The sequence below is a fragment of the Camelus bactrianus genome, chromosome 16 (assembly GCF_048773025.1).
Source record: "Camelus bactrianus isolate YW-2024 breed Bactrian camel chromosome 16, ASM4877302v1, whole genome shotgun sequence".
NCBI classification, from domain to species: Eukaryota; Metazoa; Chordata; class Mammalia; order Artiodactyla; family Camelidae; genus Camelus; species Camelus bactrianus.
In genome coordinates, this window is record NC_133554.1 from 41,096,903 (window position 1) to 41,116,247 (window position 19,345).

The 19,345-nt window shown below is 53.1% G+C and overlaps 1 protein-coding gene across 5 annotated transcripts in view; it reads right to left on the bottom strand.

Annotated features, from left to right (window-relative positions):
- Positions 1 to 1,362: 1,362 nt before the first annotated feature.
- The window catches only part of SLC43A2 (solute carrier family 43 member 2), a 39,658-nt gene continuing 21,675 nt past the window's right edge, over positions 1,363 to 19,345 (bottom strand). For 3 of the 5 annotated variants that reach the window (XM_074343216.1, XM_074343217.1, XM_074343220.1), the window contains 9 exons: positions 17,025 to 17,117; positions 15,525 to 15,658; positions 15,238 to 15,440; positions 14,652 to 14,798; positions 11,987 to 12,125; positions 10,677 to 10,806; positions 8,377 to 8,450; positions 7,071 to 7,194; positions 1,363 to 6,525 (listed from right to left, as the gene is read on the bottom strand). In XM_074343216.1, coding sequence (XP_074199317.1) covers positions 6,364 to 6,525; positions 7,071 to 7,194; positions 8,377 to 8,450; positions 10,677 to 10,806; positions 11,987 to 12,125; positions 14,652 to 14,798; positions 15,238 to 15,440; positions 15,525 to 15,658; positions 17,025 to 17,117 — 1,206 coding nt within the window. In that variant the 3' untranslated portion in view covers positions 1,363 to 6,363. The other 2 variants (XM_074343218.1, XM_074343219.1) reach the window with 2 other exon arrangements.

Below are 19,345 nucleotides of genomic sequence, written 5' to 3' on the forward strand. Positions count from 1 at the left end.
CCTAGCCTGCCTCTGAGCCAGGCCGTGGGCAGGGACCTGGGCCTGTGCGGGTGGCTGGCTCTGCCCTGAGCTGGGCCTGATGATTCCCTGTCACTAAACAGGGACTGCTGGTCAGTCTGGAAGCCAGACTAGTGTGTTTAACAATTTGCTCACTCAATGGCATTCATTATGCACCTGGCGGGGGGAGACAAAAGTGGAAAGGAAAAGGTCCCAGTCCACGCAGGGCCAAAGTCTAATACAAGACAGACATAACACCTGCTGGAGTGGAGACAGCAGTGACTCTGGGCACCTAGGAGATGAGGTGTCCTCTACCTCCTCTCTTCTCTCCCCGCCTCTGACAGTGTTTGGCCTGCACAGAGTGAAGAACTATTTGAACAGCTGTGATATTAAAAAAAAATTTTTTTTTGATCCAGCATCTGAAAATTGGGAATTTTATATAAAACTCAGGACTTCTGGCTTCTCTCGAAAAAAATCAGGTCAGACAACGCTGGGCTCGTTCCCACCGGCCGAAATTGGTTAGAGCTGTGTCAAGGCCGTCCTGCTAGATGGGGCTGTGGCCTCCAGGTCCCCACAGTCCCCACCAAGACCTCTTGTGTCCCTGGCACGGAGGTCAAGGTCTAGCTGCCCCTGTATCACCCCAGAGTTCATGCTGTGGCTCTGCTTGTATTAGAGAAGTGTTTCTCTGTGACGTCTTGATCAAAAGTGGGAAAATGAAGTTAATAACAAAGGGCTGTGGCAGAGCCCCGGGTTTTGAGTTTGCAATCCTGACATATCCATGCATATCCCCATGCACATCCATCTAGCACCTCCTGGCTGTTGTGCAGGGGGCCGGCGGCTCACCCCTTCCCCAGCTGGCCCCTGAGACCATCCACCCCAAGCTCCCTCCACCACAACAGGGTGAAGAGCCAGGCCTCAGACTTCCAGGCCTTCCTCTCCCTCCCTGGTGGTGGGGATCTCCCTGCGGCTTCTCTGGGATGGCCCAGTGGCTCCTCTTTCCTGCTGCTATTGCCCCTGGCAGGAAGGTGGCCAGGTTGGTGGGGAACTTGTAAGAGCAGGCATACCCATGACCACTGTCTTAGGACAAAAGAAAAGGGGCAAGGATGAGCCCTCGCCTGAGAACCAGAGTCCACAAGCAGCCTTGGGCTTCCCACCCAAAAGGCTCTCTGCTCTGTCCCTCCCCCAGCTCTTCAAGTGACAGTGCAGAAGGCTGGCCAAATCAGCAAAGCTGGGCCATGGCGAAGGCAACAGACGGGATGGATGGAAGTCAGGGAGCACGTTTCAGATGAATGACAGATAAGAGACAAGGGGCAAGAGGATGGGTGACTCAGAAAGAAAGGGACACTGGTGCCAAGGAGGAAGCAGTTCTTAGCCATTCTCAGCAGACATTTATTGAGTGCTTGCTGTATGCCAAGAAGTAAGCCAGGTGCTAGAAACAGCAAAGGGCCAGGAATAGTCAGGGTCAGTGAGTTGTCAGTGACACTGCATTGACCCTGGTTGACTCGAGAAGAGATTAACCCTTCAGGCACCACTCTGAGGGTCTGGGCTAGGTCCTTGGACAGGGCCTGCCGAAGTCTTTCCGGCAACGAAAAGGGATTCAATGAGGCGAGACCCACTCCCTCTTCCTCATCCATGCAGAGGCACACAGACAAGCTCCCTTCCACACACTCCTCCAAACGCGTTCACACCTGACGTGCCCGGAATACATCTCAGACTTTGACGCGTGCGCACACACATGCACAAACACACAGAGGCACAGCCAAGCGGTTTTACAAGGAGGTGGTGTGCAGGTCACAGTACCTGACATCCACCATTTAGAGATTATCTTGAGTTTTGGCCAAGTCTTTTACCAGCACGTGAAAGATGTAAAGGTGAGCAAGGAAATAACTTCTTAAGGCTTTTGCTTAAAGAGGGGGTTCTGAGAAGGGTAGGGGTCAGCAGAAACAGCCCTCACCTCCTTTACTTGGCCACAAGTCTGTCCTGTCAGAGCTGCCTAAAGTAGGTGTCCTATTACATGGGTGGGGATGGTCCTTATTCCCTGTGCTATCTGCACTCCTCTAGGTCACAAAAATAATGCTATAACTTATTAAGTGCCTATTAAATGCCAGGGACAATAATGTGCAACTGCTTTACGTCCGTGTTCACTTAGCCTCCCAGGGAGGGTATTACCTCCATTTTACAGATGAGGAAACTGAGGCTCAAGACTTGCCTAAAGTCACTGAGACAGTACATGTGGTGTGGCCCCTAACCACTGCCCTTCCCCTCATTGCCTCCTCAGTACAGGAAAAGAGTCTCACTTTGGGAGGGAAGGGTCAAGGGGCAGGGAGCTGCCAGAGGCAGCCCTAGGAGGCTAAGGAGCACTAAGTTCAGGGCAGGACATGCTGCCTGCAGAGTCCAAGGGCACAGGTAGTGGCTGCCGCCAGTGGGGAGAGGCCTGCTCTGCAGTAGGCCACCCGCGGGGAGGATGCTGTACCTCCTTCCTGGCACTGTGTCCTCACCCCAGGGCTTGGAATGAGTCAGGGCACAGGCAGGGGATGGGCTCTGTCCCCCACCCCAGGATTGGGCTGCAGCCTGTGGAAAACCCACACCCTCACTTTGGGGGTCCTGGGCTCCTAATCCTTAATACACCACAGCTAAGGCTCCTCCTGCCCCAGAACCCATGAGATCCCACTGTATTCCCCCTCAGACAGAGGGGAGCTGTTGCTTCAACAGCCCCAGAAGCCCACCTGTTAAAACTTCTTAGTGTGCGCTGACAGGAGCCCCTCACCATAGGAGGCCCTCAGCTGGACCCCCTCCCCATCACCCACCCCTGCTGCATATCTGTTTCAATTCACCAAGGTCGACTGCATCAAAAACTCCACTGGGCTGAATGTTTGTGCCGCTGTCTGGGATCGTCCTGCACGTGAACCCTCAGTACTGGATGTCTCCCCACTTTCAGTGTGCTTAGGGCCCGCAGCAGTGTGATGCCCTCCTCAGACTGCAGCCCAGGGCCAGGACGAGGAGGGCTCGAGTTCTTTTCACCAGGCTGGGTACAGGACAGGAAGGAGATGGAGCAAAGCAGAAAGGAACCCACAACCTACAACCCCATCTGTGGCCTTTACAAAGGTTGGCACTTTCCCTAGAACAGGCCCAAGAGTGAGAGCTGCAGGCAGAGGCTGGGGGGTTTGGAGGAAGCCAACCACAAAGGAACCCCTAGACTCAAGCCCAGGTAGACTAGAGCAGAGCGGGGCTCCTGGCAACACTCCTGAGGCTGGCACAGCTCTGCTCCTTGCTCTGACTGAAACCGCAGGGCCAGGCATCACTTCCAGCTCCTTCCCACCAGGAGCCTGGAGGACGAGGGGGAAGACAGAGGGCCGAGGCCACATGGCGCCCACTGCCTTTGATCAGCCAGTGGTCCCCTCCCCAACCCACGGCAAACCTTTGAGGCTGGAATAACCAGAGACTTGATCCCCCAAGTTACCATCAGCCTCTAGGACCAAGATGACTCTACTAAGTAGAGCTCACCCAACTCTCTCCAAGGAAGCTCTTGGCTCCAAGACACGGAGACCATGCCTATGTTTGTTTCTCATCCTCAGGCTGTTTCACCCTGATCTCAAGGCCTGGTGGCCCTTGGGCCTGCCACTCTAAATGGAATGTCCTGGTCTATAGGGTCTTGGCTGCTCCAGTGACTTAAGAACCATATATGAAAAAAAAAAAAAAAAAAAAACCATATGTGAATGTGAGTCCCAGCTCTAACCTTGAGCAAGTTACTCCACTTCCCTGGGCCTCAATTTTTCTAGCTGTAAAGTAGGGAAGATAGTAATCTATTTAATCCCTGAACTGTCAGCATGATTCAACAGCAACAGGAAAATATGTAACCCATCCACCCTGTACAGTCAGGGCAAAATGACAAACATGGGACTAGGGGTGCGTGTGGCACCCAACCCACCTGGTACCCTGCTCCCATTTTCATGCCTCTAACAGTGCCACACACTATTTGGCCCTAGACTACCTTCCACCCTGAATCCTGGTTTCTCAATGCCTGCTTCTTCCCACAAAGTGCACACGTCCTGAGGGTAGACGGGGGAAAGAGGCTGCAGCTGCCACCTCGGTGGGGCCTGGGCACCACAACCTCAAAACATCTTCCCAGCTGGAAGGGCCCTTGCCAATCAGCACCTCCCCAGCTGCACTCCCCTTTGTCAGTGGGTCTCAAACATTGGGGGAGCCACCAGAACCACCAGGTGGGGCTTAGCAAAGTGGAGACTCTAGATTCCCACGAGGTCAGAGGCAAGACCCAGAGGCTACATTGTTAACAAGCTGCCAGAAGCTCCTGCCGCAGGTGGTCCCTGGGCCACACGTGGAGGAGGCTGATAGTTAAAATCATTCCTCAGCTGCACACCACGCCTGCCTGGAGAGCCACACAGTCCACTAGTGCTGAACTCACTTGACCTTATCTCAGCATTTCCCAAATCTGACTATAAAACTTTTAAGAATTAAAATAACGTTAACATCTCCCAGAACTAGCATTCTGAGGAATGTTTTGTGAAACATGGATCTCATTCTCTCTTTTTAAAACAAGTATTTGCTTATGAAGCCTAGAGCGATGACGTGCGTTCAAGGGACTGGACTGTGACGGCCAAGCTGGGGTTTGGGCCTGGGTCTGCCCCTTCCTGTTGTCCGCCCACTCCTCCCACCACAGTTGGCTCTGTTTTCTTTGAGCCTGAGGCTCTCTGGGGTCACTCTGTGTCCTGAACTCAGGAGGAACCCTCAGGGTACCTGATTGGTGAGGAAATCTGAGCAGGGATCAAAGGGGGTCAGGATTAGCCTGTGTGGCTGGGATAAGCAGCAGAGAAGGGGTGGCCACACTTCTAAGGTGTCCCCACAGGCCCAGTTTGTTTGGGGAGTGGGGTGAGGTGGGGGAGGAAGGTCTTTTCCTTGCCCACTGCCCCTCCCAAGACAGCAATCACACCGAGAGATGGTGAGAAGCAGGGTACCACTGGGCCAGTCAGGAGAAGAAAGTCTTGTCTTGCCTTTCCTTCTCAAGCTCAAAACAGGAACATGTATTCATTAACTGATATGCTAGAAGGGGCATCCCTTACAAGGAGGAAAATGGATTTATTGCTTTATAAAAAGGAGTCTGATAAAACTTAAAACAAAACAAAACAATTAACCTAAAAATCAACCCACCCTTCTCAGGGCTCCCAGGAAGTCTCAGACACATTTCTGAGGGCAGTCAAGGTGAGTGGGTCAGGAAGCCAGGCCTGCCTGACAGAGGAAGGGTGGCCTCTCCCTGGTAAACAGCTCCAGGGCCCTGGGAGAGTCTGCCAGCAGAGGGCGCTGCGACCCTGCAGCCCGGGACACACTCCCCGCCCTGAGCCAGACTGGCTCCTGGGTGCTACTCTGGGAGGGTAAGGGCAGACACCTAGAGCTCACAACCTACTGCCACCCCGCACACATCTCTCATTCACAGCACGCATACACACAGCCCACACTACACAAATCCCAGGCCTCTCACAAATTAACCTCCCCACCCAGGCCTGGACCTCTATGTCTGTCAGCCACCCCCACCCCAACAAAAACAGGTGTGTGTGTGTGCGCGCACGCGCACGCGTGCCCTGCTGGTGCCCCTCAAATTCCCTTCAGGTCACAGACTGGACAGAGGACAGCAGTGGCTTCATGCTCCCAGATCAGGCCCTGAGGGAGGAGGGAAGAGGCTGCTGCTCGGCCTTGTCCCCGGCTCCTGAGCCACATGAGACCTTCCAGCCCTCCATCCCCTCTCCAGGCTTTAAGCCAGGGGAGCTTCTCCACAGGCCTCGAACAGGAGGACAGGCCACGGACAGGCCACAGGGGGCTGGAATCACAAAGGAGTTAGCACCAACAACAGGAAGCGGGTCCTTCCTTCCTCAGGCAGCTCAGACTGGCCAGGGGAGGAGGTGAGGGGCCAGGCGAGGGGGTGCAGACAGTGCAAGCCTTTGTCCTCAGGCAGGCGTGGTCGGTGGACATGCAGCCGAGGGGCAGGTGGTGGGCAGTGGATGGCAGGCCCCTCTGCTTTGGCAAGAGGCAGAAACCAGACACTTGGGGGAGAGAGCCTGCTTGCCGGGGTTCTCCTGGCTCCTCCTGGAGCCCATGCTCCAGGACCCCTCGAAGGTGGAGAGCAATGTCCAGGGTGCCTCTGCTTCCGGCAGTGGGAACATCACCTGTCCGGGCCCTCACCCATCCTTCCACCGCAGAGCTCCGAGGCAGAACCAGGGCCTGAGAAGGAGTGTGGACTCCAACACAGTGAAGGAGAGGATCCTGGGGGTGCGTGGAGGTCCTCTAGGGTGAGGAGGAGGACATCGGTGAGTCATGAAGCAAGGGCGGGAGGCCGCAGTTCAGAGGTGGCAGGGGCTACACAAAAGCCTCCCGGTTGGATGAGCCGTTGAGCTTGAGGAAAAGCTTGTCGTCCTCCCTCTTCTGCTGCAGCTGCCTCTCCAGCTGGCGCCGGTAGCAGATGAGGTAGAGGGGGAGGCAGAAGCCCAGCATGCTCAGGACAAGCAGCCCCACATTCACCTGCAGAGGCAGGGATGGGAGTTGCCATCACAAGGGATGAGGGACCAGATGGGGGCTGTGGTCTCTGCAGAGCCCTGCTCCAGACCCTTCCTCACACTCATGTTTGGGAACAGGGAGAAGGTCCCAGGAGAGGAGAGGAGAAACAAACAAGAGGTTTCAAGAGGTCCAAGGCCCTGCCGCTCCACATTCCAGCATCAGAATTCCCGTTGTCCATGGGCCACTCAAACGTGCTGATCTGAATCTCTAGGAGGCAGGGTGGGGGAGCGGGATTGGGACAAACTTATAGCACCTGGTTAAGAATCTTGGCCCTTGGCTGGAGGAGCAGGGACAGCAACTCGGTTCTATCTGCCTCAAAATCAGGTCCAGAAAGAACACTATCCTCCTCCTGCCCCTCCTGCCCCTTCTCAAAGGGTCCCTGAACCAATCCTAACCAAAGTTCCAAATTGCCGTCCCCGGGGTTCTGAAAGCCTCTGAGTGGGCTCCCAGATCCCAGTCAGCAGAGTAGGGTAGATGCCCATAACACACTGCCCCCCAACCCTTCTTACCCACAGAGGGTCTCCTTGGAGGGGACCCATCATAGCCAGAAACAGGGGCTGCTGCAGGAGAGCAAAGAGTGCACTGATCAGGGACTGCAGGCCTGTGAGGCTGCCAAACTGCGTGGAGGGGTACCTGCCAGGGCAGAAGAGAACCTGTCACCACAGGGGCCACTCTTCGGCTTCCCAAATGCTCCTCAGCCTCAGAGAACAGTAGGCGCCCATCCCTGGATTACTTTCGGCTGAGCAGTTCTGCAAAGTGAGTTTCTCTTTTGGACCAGCCCAAGGCCCCAGACTCCGGGGAGGACCCCAACCCGCCTAGGTGTGCCCCGGAGCCCATGGGTGTCTGGCCCAACTGAGTGGAAAATGCAGTGCCAGGAGTCTGGCTTGGGAAGCTGGCCCAGGGAGCAGGTTGGAGGCTGGGCCTGGCTCGGCTGCACCCTCATCCAGAGGAGCATTGTGTAATCACGGAAACACAGCATCACAGCTCTCTGCCGACTCCCTCAGACTCTGCCAGGGCAGCCGCAACTTCCTCTAGGCCTGGGGCGGGGAGGGGGTGTACACAGACCTAGAATGACCCTCATGGGATACTGCTGGAAGGGAGAGGGAGTTCTGGCAAAATCTTAGCAACTGTCAGGCATGGTGGCCCCAGAGGCAGGAAGAGGCTCCTAGCGAGGGTCGGGCTGGTCTCTGGTCAGAGAGAAGCAGTGGATGGTGTTTGGGTTCCAGTTTTTGAGCCAAGTCCTGGCCAGAGGAGGGGGAACAATGTGGTTCCTTAGGCATGTAGTGCTTCTGGGAAAAGGCGGCAGGTTTCATTATAGCCAAGGCCTGAGAAGGCTATGGGCAGAACCAGGCCCTTAAAGGCCCTGGGTAGAATCTGTCAGGTAAGTTCTGGGCTCAGTTATCTGTGTCACTGCTGCTGCTGAAGGCCACTTGAAGGTCATCAATTAGCTGTGGGTGGCCAGACCCCACCCCTGCCTTTCGCATGAGCAGCCAGGGGCATCCCCAGGACTCAGCTGAGCAGTGGCCTCCGGGGCAATAACAAGCTATATGGGGCATTGACCCTGGCCAGGGGACTGACTTAGTGTTAAATGCCAGGGCTTGTGGGCACCCAACTGTCTACCCACTGACACATTCTCGACAGGTATGGCCTTCCCCTGATATACCCAACAGAAGCCCTGGCACCTGTCTCCTGAGGCAACAGGATAACCACAAGTGGGCAAGACGGCCCTCCTCAGGACCTCAGTCCCACCAGGAACCTCCCTCAGGTCACTCCCTTACTCTCAGCCACCAGGCCACCACAGCTCCCAGGACTTACACGGCAGCATACAGGCCCCCGACGGCAGAGTGGATGAATCCTCGTACGATCGTGTGCAGGATGAAGGAGAGAATCTGAGGGAGGGAGAGCAGTGTGTGAGCAGAAGACACGGAGGGCCTCACATTGTCTCCCCGCCCCACAGCTCCTGGGGTCCTGAGCAATAGGAGGACCGGCATCCCAGAGTCAGCTGGACCAGCCCTCCAGGGCCAATTCCTGAGCTATCAAGAATTCTGAGACCCAGTTGTTAAACACAGTCACAACTAACAAACTAATAAACATACAATTAAACAAATTACAGTTGACCCTTGAACAACATGTGGGGTTAGGGGCACCGACCCTCCACTGTAACTGCATCCGAGGACTCAACCAACCACGGACCATTTAGTACTGTAGGATTTACCACTGGAAAAAACCAACCCAGTTCAAACCTGTGCTATTCAAGGGTCAACTGTACCTTAAAAACAAAGTTAATGAATACTCAAAACTCATCACATCCTAATTATTTTGTTTTGCTATTATCCGTGCTCCTAAGGTTTCAGAGGTCTATTGAGAATATTACCTGATGGTGTTACTGTATCTCTTTTCAACATTGGTTGAGATCAGCCATGATTGAGAGCACGTACACCACGGAAACTGGCAAACACTAAAAATCAGGGCTCCCCTCACCGCTGCCCTGACCCCATCTGGAGTCTGTTGTTAAGTGTATATATGTATACACTTAGTTCATATAGCACTAAGTTGGTCACTGATCACGACCTCTGCCTTTGTGGACCTGACAACTGTGCCCAGAGTTCTCCCTGCCTGGTCACCCAGCCCCACGGGCAGATGGCTGTCCTCCCCTCTAGCTCTGCTTTCCTAAGGAAAGGTCACTGCCAGCAGGCTTAATAAGCTCTGAGAAGTACTTGTTAACGATTCCTGAGAGCCAGTAGCTGTCCACTTTGCCACCAGAACCCTTGTTTGCTCTTTGCACACAGCCCTGCCGTTGGGCTCAGCAGCCAGGCCCCGTTTCCAGGAATGTGGGCAGTGGAGGTGGGGGCTACTCTGCAGTGCTGCAGAAGGGTACTGCCCGAATGTGCACGCATACTTGCGGAGGCTCCCCCTTTCTGCTCCAAATGCCTTGCTGACTTACAACTTGTCTTTCAGTAAGAACTAAATAAAACAAAAAGCAGATGACTGGCCTCACTGAGCACTGCCCTTTTTTTTTTTTTTTAACTTTATTTATTGGGGCGGTTTTACTTACTTATTTTTAGAAGAGGTACTGGGAATTGAACCCAGGACCTCATGTATGCTAAGCATGCACTCTACCACTTGAGCTATACCCTCCCCACTGAGCATTGCCCTTTGATTGGACAAGGGGGTCAGGACAAGGGTCAGCTGGTCTTGCAGAGAGGGTCACCACCAGGCTGGGAGGGCACCAGAGATGCAACGATACTCCCATCTGGAACTGGCATGAGTCTCCATTGGTTTCCTCTGCTGTACACACAGCATTGGCACATACACATGCTAGCACCGGTGGGTGGTGCACACCTGGTTGTTCAACATACTTCTACATGTGGCCACTTGTAGAAAGGAAGGGACTCTTGCTTTCCTCCTGGACCTGGCCCAAGATACCATCTGGACTTGGGCTACACGCATCAGGAAGCAATGCCATCACCTGTATCCCTTTGAAGTTCATAAACTTGGGGATTGGAATTAGAACACGTTCATGGACCTAAGGGTGGAACCAGGCAGGTAACAAAATCTACCTTTCTCGAACTCTCTGCCAAAAGTCGGGTTCCAAAAGCATTTGGAAATCTTGTGCAGAGGAACTGAACTTTTGAACCCAGATGCCAAGCGATCATTTTTCCCTTGCGGCACTCCTGTACCAGAGGAGCGGATGTTCCCACCAACACCACTGATTGGCCAGACCTCTTTGGACATCAGATTCCATTTGCTGGAGCAAATGCAAAACAAGCAGCCACACAACGACACCCCATGGTTCCACAAATGGTAAGATGATGGTATTCGTGGCATGCAAGATGCCCAAAGACCAAGTGGAATGATATACTTTTCACAGAGAAGAGTCTTCTGGAAAAGGCAACCTGAGTTTCACTTACAGCTCACTCCCAGCACCATGCACAGAGCCAGGCAGGTAAGGGGCCCTTAGTAAATCATGGCAGGCTGGTTGGCTGGTGGGTTGATTGAAGTAAATGAATGAAAAGTCACCGCTCTCTTTGCTGATGGCTCCCAATGACATGTCACACACCTTTCAGCCTCATTATCCCAAACCACACCTGGCCGCTCCCTCACCCCACACCCACCTGTAGAGGCAGGTTGGGAATGAGGCAGGTCACCCCAAAGCCCACGAGCAGCAGGTTTGTGAAGGCAAAGGCCCGCGTAGCATTAGTGATCTTCTGGATCTGCCGGTCCCGCTTCTGTTTCTTCTCGCCTCTGTGGAAACACACACACAGGAGCTGGAGGCTCCCTGGAGAACAGGCTCTCCCAGGAGTCAGGCTCTGGGAATCACAGCCTGTGGTCAATACAAGACTCAAAGACCACCCCCAAGCACGTGTTAGGGTCTGTGGGGGCTAGACCAGCACGAGGGACACACCCCTGCACCCTCTGGACTGAGCGCTGAGTGTGAACTTCAGCAGAGAGGTCAGATACGCTGCACAGCTTTAGTGAAGACTGAGGGACCCAAACCCTGCAGGGAGCTGACACTAAACCAGATAAGAAGCCAAACAAGGGAGGGAGTGGATTTCCCCTTGGGAGGCAGGAAGGGGTGAAGGAGAAAGAGTATGCAGAGATGGAACTGGAACGGGCACAAACAGCCTGCTGGCTGCAGGACCTGACCTAGATAACAGAGCATTCTCTGTAATTATTTCCTTGTGAATTCACTATTCCCGATTTGAGTCTCACCACCCACACGGACAACCCACAGACAATTATACGACATCCAAGAATGAATGCCAAGTGCTTGGAGGTATGCAGGGAGGCCCAGGCCCACCACTTCCTCAGTATGTGACCTCAGGCAAACCACTCAAACACCCAGCTTCAGGTCCCTCATCTGTGAAATGGGTATAACTCATCAAGGTGTTGTGAGGCTTACCTGAGATATGGTGCATTAAGTGCTTGGCACAGGGCCTGAATCAATAAAGAGTAGCTTATTATATTAAGGTGGAGCCAGAGAAGATAGCATATAACTCATCCTCTGATCTCAGAGCCCAACCCTTCTGTAAAGTAGGGCTCCGGTCCCTTGTTTAATTCTCACAATCACGAACAAACCTATTAACACATATGAAGGTTATAGCAGTTTACTACTCACACCGAGTGGAGTAGATCTTATGGGCAAACAGGACTGCTTTAGGATGTCTGCCTGGTGTGTACTGAGTGCGGCCCTCAAAGTAGAATGGTTTGATAGCCAGTCATCCACACAGACCTTCCCCTGGTTTCTGTCATTCTTTCTTCTAGCTTGCAGCTTCCCAGACTTCACTATACCAAATAACTTTCATAGAGAAGCAACAGATCAAAATGATGCTGAGCTGAGTGAGTGCTGACTTTAAAACCTAACCCCCCCATCCTGTGACCTGAGGGGCTGCTTCCTCTGGGGGCCAGGGCCCTGCCTACGCACTGGTTGGCGTCTTTCTCCTCGGGCTCCTCAGAGGCGTCTTCACACTCCTTCAGCCTCCAGTCCATGATGTAGCCAATGACAGGGGCTGTCAGCAGGCAGAGCAGCTGTAGCACACCAAAGATGGAGGTGTAGAGGCCAACTGAGGAGGAAGATGGGCTGCGTCAGGGGGTGCTGCCAGCAGAGGCCTGGGGCAGGCGCTGGGGAGAGCCTGCGACCCCACGAGCTCTTCTGGGGTCTTCCCCAGAAACCCTCTTGTCACTGTGGGTTTTGAGTGGAGCCCGGAGACCTTAACCTCTGAAATCAGAGGCAGAGCAGGGGGCAGGCCACTCTACTCTTTTCTCCAAGTCCCCTTCTATTTCCAAGAAACAGCTAATGAAATCCAGTATGTCACAATGACCTCCCCTAGAAGCTCCAGGAAGTCTCTATGACTTGGGAACCACAGAATTACCAATGCCTGGACTGAGGCTTTGTGTGCGACTGGCCACTAGCTTTCTGCCTCTAGAAATATACCAGGAAGGCATTACTTACAGGGGCTCTGACGTAAAGGCTTCAATCTTCAAAGAGCCTTAAAATTATGATAGGATTTTTCAGGCAAATACAAGCTGAAAGTTGACTGCCCCACCCCAACCCACAGTCCTGGCCAAAAGGAATGTTCCGAGTTCAAGGAGAGGTGTTTCTCAGCTGAATGGAGACTGGCTGGGAGGGGATGTTGCCGGTTTCCTGATAATGCCCCCTGCTTACCCTTAGCCATCACTGCATCAAGAAAGCACAAGCGAAAAAGCAGAAAGGAGGGAGGTTAGCAGCCGAAATGTCAGAGGTTGTTCTAGAGAGATGGGGCGTGGAGGAAAGCTAGCCCTGGGCCCAGCACATGTGCCATTTCCCATTGAGCCCTGACTCTCAGAGTGCCCGGTGGAGGTGGGAGCAGGCCCTGCACAGGTGTTTGCTGATGTTTTCCTGTCTGCTGGGGCCTCAGTCATGTGCAGCTGGTGCCTTGTCACAGGTGGGCTGGTGAGTCAGGCCTGGCATGATGTGGAAGCGGTGTGGAAGGCCTCGTAGAACCTGTGCCTCTAGGTCCCGGTTCCTTCCAAGTGCAGGACAACCTACCCCGCACGCAGCCAAAGTATCTGACCAGCCAGCGCTGGTCTCCCTCCACCTATGGCCCCCTGACCCCGAAGCAACCCCTCTGGGCATGGCTGTGTGTGTGTGTGTGTGTGTGTGTGTGTGTGTGTGTGTGTGTGGTGTGTGTGTGTGTGTGTGTGACGTCAGGTACAACTGCTTATGCAAGGGAAAAACCAATGCCCGTCAGCTGCGGCCCGAATTTCCTGGCCCAACTTCCTCTACTTCTTGAAATGACTTTTTGCATGTGGGAAGCAGCTGGAAAAAATGCCTTCTGGGCAGCAAAAGATTTCTCAAAGAACTTCAGTAAAAGGCCATGACTCAGCAGCAGGGAGATTTGCCTTCCAAGGATGAGTGAGGACCTTTCTCTTTACATGTCAGGGTCTCCACCTCTCTGGGCTGGAGGGTTTATAACACAGAGTATATAGACATGATAGATCAGTTTGCCCCAAACTGTGGTGCACAGGTTTAAATAAATGTTACATAATCAAAGGGTTCCTGTGGAAGAAATTTAGGGGAATAACACTGGACTAAACAAAACTAAATAGCTTTTTTTTTCTATCTCGGTGTTTGATATGAGTTTTTGCAATGACACACAGGGTTTCTCCACATTGCTTCACATCCAAATACCCATTTTCAGAGTATCTGAAAGGGGATCTGTGCTCCTTTGTCATGTTTCCCTTTTTTTCAGTTTGGGTTTCTTACCCTCTTTAAAAACTGTATTTGATTCCTAACAATGCCTCGGGCATCTCTCCCCTGGGGAAGAACAATTAAACCAACCAAAAAGTTGCACACCAGTGAGACTGCCAATAAAAAGGATTTACCAAATGTGTTTGTCCCGCTCAGGGATGACTAAAGCTGACTCAGCTCAGGCCCCGAGGAAGCACTGACTTTCTTTGTGGAATCAAAACCTCTAATCAGCCGAAGCCCTTCTGTGTTTCTTTTGGAAAAGTGGCATGTGAATTATCAGTTTTGTTTACCAGAAGTAACAAGCCGGGACTGGATTACACACACAAGGAAGGCTCCGCCTGGCCCTGTTTCCCACTTCAGGGCACAGATCCCAGAGCAGGCCCAGGGCCCCAGTCTCCAGCCGCAGCCGCCCGGCCCCCACCCTCTCCACACGCCGCCCCTGCGGTCTCCAGAAGGATTCCTGGCATTGGGCTTGACTGATCGTCTTTCAACAAGCTCTCAGGTGGAGTACCGTGTTCTGTGCAGTGTTTTCATTTACAGACACACACGTCAACCGTCCCCCTCAGGCAACGAAAAACACAACCCCACACCCCAAACATAAGTAGTTATTTTAGTCCTCTCCTCCCTCCTAAACCGGGAAACTGATGGGGACATGAAAGAACAGTTGGGGCCGGCAGTGATGAAATGGCTCTGACAATCAGGCCTTTGCATTCTGCCATCTCACAGCCTTGCTGGCCCAGCCCAGCTGAACACCTTCCGGCTGGCCAGGCAGCAGGCTTGACCTCAGGTGGGCAGGAGCGAAGACCACTTCTGGGGTGCCCTCCTGCGGGGCTGCACGCTGGGGCCCAGGGCCACCTACCTATGTCTTGGTCGCCACTGACCAGGAACTGGAGGATGTTGTTCATGGCGCCCATATAGAAGATGAGGCGCAGCTGCGTGACGCACATGGTGACCAGGCTGAGCAGCAGGATGGGGCTGAACACACTGTGCATGAACGAGGGGGCCGCTGTGGGGAGAGGCGGGCGTTCAGGGAGAACCAGGTGGCACCGCACGGCCCACAGCCCACCCCCCATCCAGGGGCCCAGTGTCAGAAGCCTGATTTGCCAACCAAATCACTCCATGCTGGATGAGACGGACGGTGCGGGGGTAGGAGTTGAGTTATCCAGTTGTGTGAAACACACTGTGTGAATCCCTCACCCTCTCTAAGGCTTAATCTGTGAGCCAGCGTGGATGGTGCCACCTGCCCTTTGGGGTTAAGTGGTGGGAATGAGAGGAGACGATACCCACAAAGCCCCCAGACAGTGCTGGTACCTGTGAGGGGCTGGGGCTGCGACTTCCCCACCTGGGCTGGCCACCCCCTCCTTGTTGCGGGGATGTGGGTGTAGGTGTAGGAGGAGATGCCCCTGCTAATGTCTCAGGCAGGCCTGGGAGGTGAGGGCAGGTACCTGTGGCGTCAGGCTGGCACTTGACCTCCAGGTCGACGGTGGACAGACACAGCTTGTGGCCCTCCTGCAGGGCCGCCTGCTCCTTGGCGCTCCGCATGGAGCTGCCCACGCTGAGGCGGCGCCCCACCGTGGTCACCTGTTTGTAGAACTGCTTCCCCGTGATCTTGTGGTCAAAGCCCAGCCAGCTGAACTTGATCTTCACCCTGGAGGCCACAGAAGCATGTCCGTCAGCGCTGCCCAGTCCCCTGGCCAGGGTGGGGATGGGGACGGGCAACAGGTCCACTTACGTGTAGTCCATGTCCTCAGGTCCCGGGAAGGGCTCCAGGGGCCAGTTAAAGAAGCAGTTGAGGAAAACCAGCCCAGAGCAGCCGGCCCAGACCACGAGGATGACAATGAAGGAGGCTCCAAAGTCATAGATGACCTGAGAAGCACAATGCGGTCGGGGCAGGGGAGCAGGGGGCAGAGTTAGCGGAAGAAAGCCAGCATGGGCAGTGGGCACCCAGCTGTCCTGCTTTCCCTGCACTGAGCTGTGAGGGGAGGCACAGTCCTGTCAGCCTGGGTGTTTGGACATCAGACATCCTGCATTCCACTAACCTCAGCTTGCTCTGGCATGTTATTATCCCCCCGTGCCTCCAGCTTGGACCTACTGTCATCTCCTTGGAGAGGCCTTCCCTGACCGCCCATCACTGTAACATCACCAGCTCACAGTGAACAGCTGTGGCTGAGGTTTTTGACTTCTTGATTCATTTCCTTGTTCATTATCTGTCCAGCTCCCTGAGAACAGGAACCTAGCCTTGTCCACTGGTGTTTCTCTAGTGCCTTGAAGCATACACCTGGTAGATGCCAAAGAAATACCTGAGGAATAAACAGCTGGATGTCTCACTTTGCTCCTCTGTGAAATGGGTGTGATGCTGGCCTGCACCCTCATGGTGTAGTGGTGGGGGTGAAGTGGGTGTGATCCTGGCAGAGACTCAGTGCTGGGCCGGGCAGGTGGGAAGCCGCCGGGCCTGTTATAATCATTTATTTCCAGCACAAGAGATCGCAGAGTAGTGGCAGACAGCTGCCAGCTCCCCAGAGAGGGGACCGGCAGTTAGACACTGAGAAGAGGAGGAAGGGGGAACTTGCAGGCTCCTCTGCACCAAGAACACTGAAATCCCTCAAGTCCACAGGATGGCTGGCCCAAGACCCTCCAAGCACCTTGATTCCCGGGTGGCAGGCCCATGCCTGAGACTCCTTCTCCTCCTCTATGGCCTCTCCTCCTTGTACCAAAGGAAAAGGGATTTATTTGGGGCTGGTGCCACAGCAGGGAGAAGCCCCTTCAGGAGCAACAGGATTCAGAGCAGGAACTGGGACTGATGGATTGTGAAGTGTTTGCTCCATCCTGACCCTATGTGACTTCCACGGGCTCAGAATCCTGCCTGGGAGGGAAACAGCTGAACCAACTTGGCCAAGAGCCGCGCTCTGGCAGTGAGAGCAACAGTTCAACAACAACAGATCTGGGGGTGGGGGGACTGGAGTTGGACTCAGGACCAGCGACAAACACCCACCCCCTCCACTGTCTCTCCCCCAGCCCAGAAATGCAGAGGCAGCCTAAAGTCACATGCTTGAATTTTCCATCCCCCCTCTCCTCCCCAAGCTCAGCGGGTTTCTTCTTACTCCGAGGTACCCAGGTGCATCCTCCCATGCAGGTGGGGGGAGGGGCCGGCCCCGGGCACCCACAATTACTTCCCTCTTCAGAGAGGGTTGAGAGAGTCTTGGGAGAGGCCTCTGCTCAGACACACCCTCACCTTGACTCCTGGGAAGGTGACTGCTGAGGAGGCATAGGATCCAATCATCAAGGCAATAAATGTGGACCGAAGGTCACCAAACATATTGGGCAGCTGAAAGACAAGACGCAAGAGAGACTTTGGCTGAGAGAATGGACAGGGGATGGATGAAGGAGGGGAAGAGAGATTCAAGGCATCCTCAGGCACCATTTCTTACCTGCTTTCCTCCCCGAGTAACTCACAGGGGGATTAGTCTGGGTAAATCACTGCTAATTGGAAGTTTTTCTTCCCAGACTGAGGCTGATAAAGGAAGAGGAGGAGAGTAATGCAGAACTCGGACTGTGCAAGGGAAGACAGAGCTGGTGGACTCCCTGGCTGGCCAGCCTCCCTCCTCTCTGCTCCAGCACAGGCCAGGGGCTTTCTCTCTTTGCAGGGTTAGAAGGAGATGCCAGCGAGCAAAGCTGGGAGCCTGAGGCATCCCTCAAAGGGAGCAAGCTGTTAAAAATAAGAATCTATTTGGGGATGAGAGTGTAATTTTATAAATAAAAATATCAGTGTCCCAGAAGGGCCAGATGTCAGCAAAAGCTGCTTTCGGTTCTGAGAAGGGTAGGTCTCTGGAAGGTGCCAATCAGAATTCTACAGTCCCCCCAGCGTGGAGGAGGGGGCTGGCTCAGGATTGCTGCTTCTGAATGCCCAGGTGCAAGGAGAGCATTCCCTTCCCACCTGACGTTTTGCACCTGAGAAGACCAACGGCAAGAAAGGCTCAGACTCTCTTCCCTGCCAGGCCACTCTTCCCTTCTCACAGCAGCTCGTTCTGAGCCCACCAGACACGGCTGCATTGCTAAAACCCTCGGAGATTCCACACAGACCCAGGCATGGATTCAAACAGACATTGGGCAAAATGCATCCTCCCAAACAGCCAGTCTTGGCTTCCTTCTCTGGCTAACCTCAGGAGAGCTCGAACCGTGTGCTGGGAAGGTTTCCCATCCACACCCATGAGGTCTCTGGCATTGAGAATTGCTCTCTGGACCTGCCAACCTGTTTCACTGAACTCAGGCTGTTTATAAAGGACCTAACCTACGTTCCCCTCCCCCATTTGTCTGGAATCATTTTGGAGTTTTATCAAACATGGACCACGTGATGGCTGCCTGCAAGCTGATCCACTGTTGATGAACGGAGTTAGAACGTGTTTACCTACCTGCCTCTCATCATTTCTGACTGTTTTGACCACAGTTAAAAATGAGTAAGCAGGGGGAGGGTATAACTCAGTGGTAGAGGGTGTGCTTAGCATGCCCGAGGTCCTGGGTTCAATCCCCAGTACCTCCACTAAAAAAAGAAATTTTAAAAAAGTTTTTTTTAATGAATAAGAAACATCATGACGTTTGTGCTTCAAAAGACACCATTGAGAAAGTGAAATGACAATGCACGGAAGAGAGAAAAGTTTTACAAATCATCTATCTGATAAGGGACTTGTATCTGGGATCTATAAAGAACTCTTACAACTCAATAATAAGAAGATAACCATTTTTGAAATGGGCAAAGGATCTGAAAAGACATTTCCCCAAAGAAGATAAACAAGTGGCCAAAAAGCATACAGAAAGATACTCAGTATCATTAATGATAGAGAAATGCAGATCAAAACCACGAGATACCACTCCATACCCCTGTTGGCTATCATTAAAAAAAAAATCAAGTAATTACAAATGTTGGTGATGACACAGAAGAATCAGAACCCTCTCCTTCATTACTGGTGGGAATGTAAAATGGTGCATAGCCACTCTGTAAAACAGTCTGGCAGTTCCTCAAATAGTTAAATACAGAGTTATCATCTGACCCAGAAATTTCACTCCTAGGTATATACCCAAGAGGAATGAAAACATGTCCACATAAAAACTTGCATATGAAGAAACAACCAAACAACCCAATCCAAAGATGGGCAAAAGACCTGAACAAGCAATTCTCTAAGGAAGACATACAAATGATCAATAAGCAGATGAAAAAATGCTCAATATCACTAATTATCAGAGAAATGCAAATCAAAACTACAATGAGGTATCACCTCACACCAGTCAGAATGCCCATCATTCAAAAATCCACAAATGACAAATGCTGGAGAGGCTGTGGAGAAAGGGGGACCCTCCTACACTGCTGGTGGGAATGCAGTTTGGTGCAGCCACTGTGGAAAACAGTATGGAGATTCCTCAAAAGACTAGGAATAGACTTACCATATGACCCAGGAATCCCACTCCTGGGCTTATATCCAGAAGGAACCCTACTTCAGGATGATACCTACACCCCAATGTTCATAGCAGCACTATTTACGATAGCCAAGACATGGAAAC